We start from the raw sequence: 13,253 nt of genomic DNA, 5'->3' as shown, positions 1-13,253 counted from the left end.
TTCATTGTTATCACACCACATCCAGAATACCCCCTTTTCGCTATGGCCAGGATTACTCGTCACTTGCCACTTACTCAAAAACACATTTCCATACCCGGCTGCACACCGCGTCCAGAATCCCCCCCCCACTCCCCGCCTCTGTCGCTGTGGACTGCGGCCACTTGAGTCATTGTGCCACCTACTCGGGCCCAGCAGTTACCCGGAAAGTCGTGAGCGAGCGAGGAGGGGTGGTGGGGCAGGGGGGGGGGGCGTTGAGCGGTGGGGGATTGGGGGGGGGTGCGAGACCTCGGCATGGGCCCCGAGGTGGCCGGGCTGGCTGGGTGCAGGCGCGCGTGGGCACGCGTGGCGCGGGAGATAAGAGCGGCGGTGCTGCGGCCAGAGACCTCACAAGCGGGGCGGCGGTGGCGGTGGTGGCGGTGGTGCCAACCAATCAATGAGGGTGTGAGTCGGGGAGGTTGTGTGCGTGCGTGTTTGTGTGTAATGAGTGCGTTGCGTGCATGGTGTGTTGCGTGCATGGTGCGTTGCGTGATGTGTGGGGAGCGGTAGTGTGGTGGGTAGTGCACTTCGCTATGATTCCCTCTCAGGACCAATAACAATGATAGAGAATCATTAAACTGGTCCTGGGCCTCCCCTTGGTCGACTCGGCCTCAAATGAGTACCTGGTGTGTACAAAATGAACACCAGGGATACAAAGGCGGCCGGGCATGGTACTGACAAAGCCACCCCTTTTATGTGCCATACCGGCCTTAATAGGTACTCGCTAACAGCACTTGCCCCGACTCTCTGCTAAATTAAAAGCTATACGGAGGACCTTTGTCTCTGTGTGTATATTGTGGTATGATGATGGTCACCGTCATTTGTGTCCATGTCATCACCATCAGATACAATACAACTGCATGTGTGTGAATGTGAGGTTGTGGATGTAACAGTGGATTGGTGTGTCTGCGTGTGTTTAAACATGTGGCAAGCGGGTGAGGTTGTGGGTACTGTATGTGTGTGTGCGCGCATGTGTGTGTGTGTGTGAGGTTTGCGTTGTCTGGGTCACATAATCCTCATGCCCAAGCAGCTTCTGTTTGGCCGGATAGAGGGGGCTAAACGGGTTAAAGAGATGGACTGATGCGGTACGGGAGGATGTGGAGCTTATCGGACTTGCTGATGAACGCTAGAGCGGCCTCTATGGAGGAGGCTCGTGAAGGATGCTCCTGCCAGCGAGCCTTCGACACTTCAGATCGTCTCAAAGTGCACCTGGCCTGTGACGGGCGCAGTGGTGACATCACCGTCACTTAGTGGCGAGTGGGGGGGGGGTATTGGTATCGGTGTGTGAGAGGATGTGTGCCTGTGCGAGTGTTTGCGAGTTTGATTATACGCGCTCCACACAGGAAGGTGTCCGGGTCGGGGCTCGGACCCTGGAGGCTCTTGCTGTGGGGTGTTCTCGCTCTGTGCTGCGCGTGCGTGCGTTCTCGTGGTGGCGCGGGTCACTCACGCGAGTGACACTCTCCCTGCTCTCTGGGTGGTCACCCATGTCAAGTGCCAGCCAGACTCAAACCCTCTGCTTAGATTCGGAGCCCTCACGAAACTGAGCACTCGAGGTGCATTGCTCATTGGTCACTTTGAGGATTTGGCGTGTGTGCGCGCGTGTGTGCCTGTGTTTGTGGCCGACGTGTGTAGACTGTGTGTGTTTTGTGATATGAATGTGTGTGGATATTGTGTGATTGCACGTGCCTCTTTGTGTGCATTTGTGTGTGTGTTTGCATGTAAATACATAAGGCACGTACGTGATTAAAGTGGTTGGCTACGTACATACATGCAACATACAGCGTAAATACGATTAGCTCGTCGTATGTATGCATCTATGCATATATTGTTGCGTGTGTATATTTGTGTATGTGAATATGGGTTTGCACATATGAGCACGTGTGTATGAGTGCGTGTGTCTATATGCATCGATAGGTGCTCGCTAACAGCACTTGCACCCCCCAGTCTGTGGAGGCTACGTGGGGGAGCTTTGTCTTGTGCGTGTGTGTGCGTGTGTGTGCGTGTGCGTGCGTGTGCGTGCGTGTGTGTGCGTGTGCGTGCGCGTGCGTGCGTGTGCGTGTGCGTGCGCGTGCGTGTGCGTGCGTGTGCGTGCGTGTTCGTGCGTGTGTGTGCGTGTGCGCGCTGTTCGGCTTACATTGTCAGGCAGCCTTGGACCTTGAGAGGAGGAGGAGGAGGGTTCATTGTCACCGAAGCAGCAGCAGCAGCAGCCGGGTGGCAGCGCAAACACGGGGAGAGGGACACGGGGGGGGGGTGACGTGGTTATAATCCATCCGTCGTCAACAATCGCTCCACCAGGGGGTTCTTAATGATCTTGTCAGAGACACTGAACCCACATCGCACTCTTAGGGCCTGGGTTCGAGCCCTGGGTCCGGGTGTTTTTCTCCCTCTCGCAATGGGGTTCGTAATGGCCTTGTCAGAGACACTGCGCCAGCAGCACTGAGGGCCTGGGTTCGAGCCCTGGGTCTGAGTGTATCGCTCTCTCTCTCTTCTCTCAGAAGGGTTCATAATGGTCATGTTAGAACACTGCCATCCTGCGTTTGAATCCGGGTTGATGGAACCAAGTCCTCGTGCGTGGCGAGGTGGTTGACTCTGCCCGGTCACCAATGACTGCGCACAACAACAAAAAACCCCCCACGATGTAAAATGTGGTTTGTAACTATATTTGAGTAAATTCCCACTCGGAGAATGAAACAGTTAATGCTCAAGCGTGGGAAGTTAAACTGTCGCCGCTAAACAAGTAACCCTTTCCAGAATCGGTGAGAGGTTTCCGAAAGTCAGCAGCCAGGAACCGATTCCGGTGGAAACATTCACACTCTCATTGACACCGTCATATAGCAAGACTCCGCTGTAGCAACTCCCGCGCGCCGAGAGACGGAGTCGAACCGGTGGCCTCCGCCTTGCGAGCCCCGTGCCGCCGCTGTCCGTGACGCCACCGTTGTGGCAGCAGCAGCAGCTGCCTCTGTTTCCCGGTTAACAACAGCAACGCAGGCCGCGTGTAGCGCCGTGTCTAGCTATGTATAGCAAACCGGGAACCGGTTTTTTTGTTTACCGTTGTATTATTCATGCGGTTACCGGTTACGCGATACAACGAATTGAATGTTATTTGTGCGATGGCATAAATTGTTGCTTGATTTTTACTTGTTTAGGCCCATTCTCTGCTACAGTGGAGTGCACTGCTCATTGCAAGAAGTTCCAAATAAAAATGTCTTCATCCTATGGCACAATGTGCACTCTCTTTGTATCGGAAACCCCCAAAATATATATTTTAAAAAAGCTCACTTAGGGTGTAGTGGTTAGCGCGTAGCACTACGAACCCGGCGACCCGAGTTCAATTGCCAGCCACGACCAACGCAAGCGAAAACCGAGCAGTCGGTCCAACTTTACCCACCCGCACTGACCAGCGAGGTGAAGTATGGTCAAACAACTCCCACGACTAACACAGCTTCATCCATCAGTGTATTGAGAGACCCACAGTGATGAGTCGTATGATGAATAGTATGATGAGTCGTATTCGTCTTCAAACCGATGGAAGCTGCCGTTAGTTTACGAAAATATACTTGAGAAAAACGCTCAACACATTCGCATATTGCTCACAATGCAATATACGGGTGCATAGTGCGGCCCAACGTTTAGTCACCCACTCCTCCCTCTCTCTCTACGCCTGCAGGGCCCCGTGGTGCGCAGGGTGTGGACGATACTGCACACCCCAACGACTTTAGAGTGGCATGGCAACCACAAGAGAGCCTGGGCTCGATCCCTGACTCGGCAGCTCTGCCGAGCGGGGTTTGCACGATCTCCCCTGTTTTGCACGAGTCTCCTCCGGGTTTTTGTCGGTTTCTTCGCGTCGCTTATAACACACAGGCAGTGCAACTGGTCGAGGCCAAAACATCCCAATGCTGAAACACTCACTACAAATCACTCGCTTGGGTCATACAGCAGCAGCAGCATCGCTCCTCGACTGTGGAAACCTGCCAGGACTCTGCTGAAAACGTCTCTCTCTTCTCCATCGACGTGCCATGAAGAAGGGCCGTGGCCAGAAACGTTGCCAGTGTTGTACTTGTGTATTAGTGGACAGGTCGCTTCTGAAAACAAGCTAATAGCTCATTGGGCCTTACTCTGGTAAGATAAAACGTAGTTTAGTTTTATTTATATATTTAGGTAATCTGTTCACTCTTCCTACACGTGGTGCTCCTGTTGTATTGTTGTATTATTTGTTACTCTAACGTTCTGACTCGCCCAGACTGGACATCTGGGAGAGAAAAAAAAAAGCTCTATAGCTCATCGGATTCCTCCTCCAGTATAAATAAATATTCTCATCGTGTTCAAGGCCCCAGGGTTTTTGACACCGCCGCTGCGGCACGGTGCGCGTGGGCTGCGCGTCCCCAATCGGAGGCGTTGCATTTTCGTCGCCTGCACTCAGAACTTTGAGCTTTTCCTGTGGAAATCGTGAATCGAGTTGCCCCCCCCACGCCTCGCTCCCCAGCGCCGTGGCCGCCGTTTCCGCGTGGTCGTGGGAGTTGACGAGCGCGTTGGGATCCTGCTGAGAATCGACGACAACGCTCCCCGTGGTCGCCCCGCACCTCGCCGACCCCCCCCGTCAAGTGGGCATACGTACACGTGTGTGAGTGCGTACGTACGTACACGTGTGTGAGTGCGTACGTACGCACGCAGTGTGTGAGTGCGTACGTACGCACGCAGTGTGTGAGTGCGTACGTACACGTGTGTGAGTGCGTACGCACACGTGTGTGAGTGCGTACATACACGTGTGTGAGTGCGTACGTACACGTGTGTGAGTGCGTACGTACGCGTGTGTGAGTGCATACGTACACGTGTGTGAGTGCGTACGTACGCGTGTGTGAGTGCGTACGTACACGTGTGTGAGTGCGTACGTACACGTGTGTGAGTGCGTACGTACACGTGTGTGAGTGCATACGTACACGTGTGTGAGTGCGTACGTACGCACGCAGTGTGCGAGTGCATACGTACACGTGTGTGAGTGCGTACGTACGCACGCAGTGTGTGCGTACGTGTGTGTGTGTGCTAAAAACGAGCGGTGCTGAGCTAACTACACGTTCCCGTGGCAGGGCGCAAGTCCATGCAGTGGGCAAACGATTGAAAGGGATGTTTTGTGAAGTGGGGTGAATTCTGCGCTACAATGTTTTTCACTCTGGTCAATACATCCACGTGCCTATCTTTTTTGTCACGACTTATTCGGTACATTTTTCAAAGCGATTTCCATTAAAAATTGCTGCAACGATTGAGCATTTACTGTGAAGTTTGCTCCCTTCAAATTTACGAGCTGAACTGCTTCTGGGCCTCCCCCTAGGTCGACTCAGCCTCAAATGAGTACCTGATGAGGTGTGTATACATTGACATTCGGGATACAAAGGCGGCCGGGCGTGGTGTTGGCCACCCACCGCCTCGTGTGCCGTGTCGGCCTTCATAGGTTCTCGCTAACAGCACTTGCCCCTACAGTCAGTGAAAATCTGTACGGGAGATCTTTGTCTTTGTTTGCGTGTGCATCGTGCAGCTGTAGCGGTGCCACAGTGGTTAGCGCGCCGTGCTATCAGTCCGCCCTCCCGAGTTCGATTCCCAACCAAGGTTCCCATCAGTGGCGAGCGTGATCTCAACCGGTCCTGGGCTGCCTCTCGATGGAATGCCACATTGGCTTGCAGTGTTTGGGCTACTTGGCCACGCGTCATGTTGCCGCTGTTGCAGGCGTTAGCATGGCCTATGTGGCCACCTAGTGTCAGCGTGAGGGTCCTTGGTTCTGTGGGCTGACGGTTTAGGTGCCTCTGCGTATAACTGGGTGTTCGTGTTGGGGGTTGGGGTTAGTGAATAGAGGTTAGGTTTCGGGTTTAGTATTTGGAGTAAGTGACCTTCTGCAAGAGTGGTGTTAGGGTTTATTTGATCATGTAAAAGATGTTAGGGTTGGGTTTAGGATTGAGGGTCAGGTTTATGGTGACTCTCTCCCCTCACTCGCTCTCTCTCCCCCGTATGTATTATTATGAGCAGTGTGCTTGTTCACCCGGGAAAGTCTCGCTGAGTCTCAAGACTGCTGTGTCATCCCAATGGAGTGGTTTGCAGGTAAACATTTTAACATTGCGATGGTTGGCTTAGTCAATACCGGTTGCACTGCGTGTGTAGGTTTAGCTGTGTGAGGTAACCAGAGAACCCACACACAACAGGGGGAGAACACGCGCACACTCTACACTCTCTCTCGCGTACACACACTCGGGTCGTGAATCGAACCCAGGCCCGTGTCGCTGTGAGGCTCAGGCGTTGCCACTGCGCACTCCGCTCACTCACCCAAGTCTGGCGCGGCACACGCCTTGCGCAGGGTCCGTGCGATGCCGCCACAATTCTTGCTGTAGAACTCCACCAGCTGGCACCGCGGGGACAGAGAGACGCGTGGAGGCACGCGGGGGGGGGGGGGGGTCAAGCGAGGGTCACGTGCGCTTTGTTTAACGAGGCGAGGGCTCAAGAGGCGATGGCCCTCTCCCGGGTCACCACAACGACTAAAACAATAACATCCGGAAAAATACAGCCGTGGAGCGACAATGATCGATCGCATCAGTGACAACCAAACGCCAGTAGCGTATTGATCGATGCGTGTGAGGAGTTCGACTGGCAGACGGCGAGAGGAGGAGCACGTGGATTCTAAAACGCACGCAGGTTCGAGGCATCGCCCACACCGCGTGCGTGGAGTGAGCGTGGCTTGGGCAGCCGGACGCACTGCGGCCGAAAGGACGGTGATGGCCGATGGTCGAGTCTAATAACGGAGCGACACCCGGGCGAACGAAACGCGTTCTGAGAGGGACGACCAACGTGGAGACGGAGCGATAATGGAATCGGCTTCTCGCGTGTGGAGCAGGGGGGGGGGCGGATCGTAAGAGCACGGGCTCATTGGAGGTAGCGGTGGCTTGGAGTGGGAGGCCTTCATCCAGCAGTGGATTGGCCCTGGCTGCAAATCACCTGCATACTTAACCTCATTCACACATTTTTTTATAAACAATCGGTAAAGTTTTTCTCGATTTGTAAAATTGAAATGTTTAAATAATATTGTCCACTTAAATTATCTTGATTTTACCGCAATATTTTTGCTGTCTTTTCTTGGATTTTCTGTTTGCACTTAGTCACATATTCACTTTAAGATGATTTTTGTTCATGTTTTTGTTTTTTGTTTGTTGCGGTTGCACCCGATTCGAGAGCTGAATGGCTCACAGGGCTATACCTAATACATGAACTTGAACTTGATTTTACCGGAAAATGTCAACGCATTCGTCAATGACGACAGCAAACACTGTGGCCTTAAAGGAGCCTACGGAAAAGAGGTGACGTCCCAGGCAATTGCTCTTCTTCAAGGCACATGACCAGCGAGGCCAGAAAGAGACAGAGCGGACGACGAGGGGTCGAGACTGCACTGGTTGCCACCATGGGCCCTCATGAGAATTCATCGTCAAAAAAGTTCCCCGATGAGTTTGTTGTCTTGTGTTTGTGCGCCATTGTCATCGAACAATGCCGATTGAGCAGGGCCAGATTGTGACGTTGCTGGGACCCTGAGCCGCGTCAGGCTTAAGAGGAACACCTCTCCATTGTTGTCATATCGGAATTTAAAATAACCGTCTTATTTTTCAACCGATTATGCAAAACCAGAAATTTCGTACGATTTATTTTTCGTATTTCGAAGGCCCCTGCAAGCTGTAGCTTACTCAGCTTTGGCATAAATCCGGCCCTGCGTTTGATGGAATCCAGGTCGCCCTCGCAAAAGAAGAACTGCTGCTGCTGATGATGCGGATCTATAAATGGGGTTGGGGTTAGGCCACGTGGTCGGCTCTGCGCCAGATATCTTGTCACGAACCCACACGCATGAAACGCCTCGGGCCAGCGGATGCAGCGAGGAGATGAAGAGGAGAGGAGGGAGGAGAGAAGAGGAGGAGATGTGGAGCTGTATCGGTTAGATTCTGATCGGGGGATCGGCGTGCGCGTATGGACGTTGATATCGGTGTAAATGTGGCAATCTTCACGTGGGGTGGTGCCCGCAATAATTTTTGCATAAAACCCAAATACAAACGCGGATCGTGTCATTGCCCCTGGGCTGCAATCCAGCGCTGGGGAGTTGAGGATTGGTGGATCACCACGCAGATGGGCTGTGAAGCTCCCTTGCCGTGGGCATCGAGGAGGTGCCGTAGCGCTGGCTCGCCGCGAGAAGGCAGCACAGCAGCCCTGCGGACTGCACTGGTTCTGCCTGTACGCGATGCGGTGTTTCCACCCTCCACGTGCGTAGGTTTCTCCGTGTGCTCCGGTTTCCTCCCACATGTAAACACTCAGCAATTGGCTGATAACGGTGACGCCAGTTGGGAGGGAGCGATACATCCAAATGACGCACCGGTCGCTCGTCGTTATTGTAACACCTCCGCACGAGGAAATATCGATGCACGCGTTCTCAACGTGGGAGTCTTTCGTGTAGCAGTGGATAGCGCGTGGCGGTTGACGCCGCGTGTGGAGGTACCTGGCACAGCGTGTCGTACTGGGACTTGCCGAGGAGGAGGCGGCCGCCCGCATCGCGCGTCACCTCGTAGTGGATGACGCGGCCCTTGTGAACCAAGCTCACCGCGTACGTCCCCGCGTCGCGCTCGCGCACCCTGCAGCACACAGCACGGTCCGCTCAGCACGGTTCACTCAGCACGGTTCACTCAGCACGGTTCGCTCAGCACGGTCCGCTCAGCACGGTTCGCTCAGCACGGTTCACTCAGCACGGTTCACTCAGCACGGTCTACTCAGCACGATTCACTCAGCACGGTTCGCTCAGCACGGTCCGCTCGGCACGGTTCACTCAGCACGGTCCGCTCAGCACGGTTCGCTCAGCACGGTCCTTTCAGCACGGTTCGCTCAGCACGGTCCGCTCAGCACGGTTCACTCAGCACGGTTCGCTCAGCACGGTTCACTCAGCACGGTCCACTCAGCACGGTTCGCTCAGCACGGTTCACTCAGCACTGTCTATTCAGCACGGTTCACTCAGCACGGTTCACTCAGCACGGTTCACTCAGCACGGTCCACTCAGCACGGTTCACTCAGCACTGTCTACTCAGCACGGTTCACTCAGCACTGTCTACTCAGCACGGTTCACTCAGCACGGTCCACTCAACACGGTTCACTCAGCACTGTCTACTCAGCACGGTTCACTCAGCACGGTCCACTCAGCACGGTTCACTCAGCACTGTCTACTCAGCACGGTTCACTCAGCACTGTCTACTCAGCACGGTCTACTCAGCACGGTCCACTCAACACGGTTCACTCAGCACGGTCCACTCAGCACGGTCCACTCAGCACGGTTCACTCAGCACGGTCCACTCAGCAGGTCCACTCAGCACGATTCGCTCAGCACGGTTCACTCAGCACGGTTCACTCAGCACGGTTCACTCAGCACGGTTCACTCAGCACGATTCGCTCAGCACGGTTCACTCAGCACGGTTCACTCAGCACGGTTCACTCAGCACGATTCGCTCAGCACGGTTCACTCAGCACGGTTCACTCAGCACGGTTAGCTCAGCACGGTTCGCTCAGCACGGTTCGCTCAGCACGGTTCGCTCAGCACGGTTCGCTCAGCACGGTCCACTCAGCACGGTTCACTCAGCACGGTTCACTCAGCACGGTCCACTCAGCACGGTTCACTCAGCACGGTCCACTCAGCACAGTCCACTCAGCACGGTTCACTCAGCACGGTTCACTCAGCACGGTCCACTCAGCACGGTCCACTCAGCACGATTCACTCAGCACGGTCCACTCAGCACGATTCACTCAGCACGGTCCACTCAGCACGGTCCACTCAGCACGGTCCACTCAGCACGGTTCACTCAGCACTGTCTATTCAGCACGGTTCACTCAGCACGGTCCACTCAGCACGGTCCACTCAGCACGATTCGCTCAGCACGGTTCACTCAGCACGGTTCACTCAGCACGGTCCACTCAGCACGATTCGCTCAGCACGGTTCACTCAGCACGGTTCACTCAGCACGGTCCACTTAGCACGGTCCACTCAGCACGATTCGCTCAGCACGGTTCACTCAGCACGGTTCACTCAGCACGGTTCACTCAGCACTGTCTATTCAGCACGGTTCACTCAGCACGGTCCACTCAACACGGTTCACTCAGCACTGTCTATTCAGCACGGTTCACTCAGCACGGTCCACTCAGCACGGTTCACTCAGCACGGTTCACTCAGCACGGTCCGCTCAGCACGGTTCACTCAGCACGGTTCACTCAGCACGGTTCGCTCAGCACGGTCCGCTCAGCACGGTTCGCTCAGCACGGTTCACTCAGCACGGTTCACTCAGCACGGTCTACTCAGCACGATTCACTCAGCACGGTTCGCTCAGCACGGTCCGCTCGGCACGGTTCACTCAGCACGGTCCGCTCAGCACGGTTCGCTCAGCACGGTCCTTTCAGCACGGTTCGCTCAGCACAGTCCGCTCAGCACGGTTCACTCAGCACGGTTCGCTCAGCACGGTTCACTCAGCACGGTCCACTCAGCACGGTTCGCTCAGCACGGTTCACTCAGCACTGTCTATTCAGCACGGTTCACTCAGCACGGTTCACTCAGCACGGTTCACTCAGCACGGTCCACTCAGCACGGTTCACTCAGCACTGTCTACTCAGCACGGTTCACTCAGCACTGTCTACTCAGCACGGTTCACTCAGCACGGTCCACTCAACACGGTTCACTCAGCACTGTCTACTCAGCACGGTTCACTCAGCACGGTCCACTCAGCACGGTTCACTCAGCACTGTCTACTCAGCACGGTTCACTCAGCACTGTCTACTCAGCACGGTCTACTCAGCACGGTCCACTCAACACGGTTCACTCAGCACGGTCCACTCAGCACGGTCCACTCAGCACGGTTCACTCAGCACGGTCCACTCAGCAGGTCCACTCAGCACGATTCGCTCAGCACGGTTCACTCAGCACGGTTCACTCAGCACGGTTCACTCAGCACGGTTCACTCAGCACGATTCGCTCAGCACGGTTCACTCAGCACGGTTCACTCAGCACGGTTCACTCAGCACGATTCGCTCAGCACGGTTCACTCAGCACGGTTCACTCAGCACGGTTAGCTCAGCACGGTTCGCTCAGCACGGTTCGCTCAGCACGGTTCGCTCAGCACGGTTCGCTCAGCACGGTCCACTCAGCACGGTTCACTCAGCACGGTTCACTCAGCACGGTCCACTCAGCACGGTTCACTCAGCACGGTCCACTCAGCACAGTCCACTCAGCACGGTTCACTCAGCACGGTTCACTCAGCACGGTCCACTCAGCACGGTCCACTCAGCACGATTCACTCAGCACGGTCCACTCAGCACGATTCACTCAGCACGGTCCACTCAGCACGGTCCACTCAGCACGGTCCACTCAGCACGGTTCACTCAGCACTGTCTATTCAGCACGGTTCACTCAGCACGGTCCACTCAGCACGGTCCACTCAGCACGATTCGCTCAGCACGGTTCACTCAGCACGGTTCACTCAGCACGGTCCACTCAGCACGATTCGCTCAGCACGGTTCACTCAGCACGGTTCACTCAGCACGGTCCACTTAGCACGGTCCACTCAGCACGATTCGCTCAGCACGGTTCACTCAGCACGGTTCACTCAGCACGGTTCACTCAGCACTGTCTATTCAGCACGGTTCACTCAGCACGGTCCACTCAACACGGTTCACTCAGCACTGTCTATTCAGCACGGTTCACTCAGCACGGTCCACTCAGCACGGTTCACTCAGCACGGTTCACTCAGCACGGTCCACTCAGCACGATTCGCTCAGCACGGTCCACTCAGCACGATTCGCTCAGCACGGTTCACTCAGCACGGTTCACTCAGCACGGTCCACTCAGCACGGTCCACTCAGCACGGTTCACTCAGCACGGTTCACTCAGCACGGTTCACTCAGCACGGTCCACTCAACACGGTTCGCTCAGCACGGTTCACTCAGCACGGTTCACTCAGCACGATTCGCTCAGCACGGTTCACTCAGCACGGTCCACTCAGCACGGTTCACTCAGCACGGTCCACTCAGCACGGTCCGCTCAGCACGGTTCACTCAGCACGATTCACTCAGCACGGTTCACTCAGCACGGTTCGCTCAGCACGGTTCGCTCAGCACGGTTCACTCAGCACGATTCGCTCAGCACGGTCCACTCAGCACGATTCACTCAGCACGATTCGCTCAGCACGGTCCACTCAGCACGATTCGCTCAGCACGGTTCACTCAGCACGGTTCACTCAGCACGGTTCACTCAGCACGGTTCACTCAGCACGCTCTCGACCATCGGCCATCACCGTCCCTTGTGGCCGCGGCGGGTCCTGCTGCCTAACCCCCACCCACTCCACGTGCACCGGGTGGGTGACGTCTCTTAGCTGGGTGGGTGACGTCTCTTAGCTGGGTGGGTGACGTCTCTAACCTGGGTGGGTGACGTCTCTTAGCTGGGTAGGTGACGTCTCTAACCTGGGTGGGTGACGTCTCTTAGCTGGGTGGGTGACGTCTCTTAGCTGGGTGGGTGACGTCTCTAACCTGGGTGGGTGACGTCTCTAACCTGGGTGGGTGATGTCTCTAACCTTGGTGGGTGATGTCTCTAGCCTGGGTGGGTGATGTCTCTAACCTGGGTGGGTGACGTCTCTAACCTGGGTGGGTGACGCCTCTTAGCTGGGTGGGTGACGTCTCTAACCTGGGTGGGTGACGTCTCTTCGCTGGGTGGGTGACGTCTCTAACCTGGGTGGGTGACGTCTCTAACCTAGGTGGGTGACGTCTCTTAGCTGGGTGGGTGACGTCTCTAACCTGGGTGGGTGACGTCTCTAACCTGGGTGGGTGACGTCTCTAATCTGGGTGGGTGACGTCTCTTAGCTGGGTGGGTGACGTCTCTAACCTGGGTGGGTGACGTCTCTTAGCTGGGTGGGTGACGTCTCTTAGCTGGGTGGGTGACGTCTCTAACCTGGGTGGGTGACGTCTCTTAGCTGGGTGGGTGACGTCTCTAACCTGGGTGGGTGACGTCTCTTAGCTGGGTGGGTGACGTCTCTAACCTGGGTGGGTGACGTCTCTAACCTGGGTGGGTGACGTCTCTTAGCTGGGTGGGTGACGTCTCTAACCTGGGTGGGTGACGTCTCTTAGCTGGGTGGGTGACGTCTCTAACCTGGGTGGGTGACGTCTCTAACCTGGGTGGGTGA

General features: G+C 55.6%; 1 protein-coding gene across 1 annotated transcript in view; it reads right to left on the bottom strand.

Moving 5' to 3' along the window:
• The window catches only part of LOC133359145 (tyrosine-protein kinase SYK-like), a 51,131-nt gene that overhangs the window by 27,664 nt on the left and 10,214 nt on the right, over positions 1-13,253 (bottom strand). The window contains exons 4-6 of the mRNA XM_061577544.1: positions 8,549-8,681; positions 6,346-6,421; positions 2,171-2,190 (exon numbers count right to left, since the gene is read on the bottom strand). Of these exons, the coding sequence (XP_061433528.1) occupies positions 2,171-2,190; positions 6,346-6,421; positions 8,549-8,681 (229 nt within the window). The remainder of the gene's footprint in view (positions 1-2,170; positions 2,191-6,345; positions 6,422-8,548; positions 8,682-13,253) is intronic.

The sequence above is a fragment of the Lethenteron reissneri genome, chromosome 64, assembly GCF_015708825.2.
Source record: "Lethenteron reissneri isolate LAM-NWPU_2019-01 chromosome 64, ASM1570882v1, whole genome shotgun sequence".
NCBI classification, from domain to species: Eukaryota; Metazoa; Chordata; class Hyperoartia; order Petromyzontiformes; family Petromyzontidae; genus Lethenteron; species Lethenteron reissneri.
This window is presented reverse-complemented; position numbering and strand designations above follow the sequence as displayed.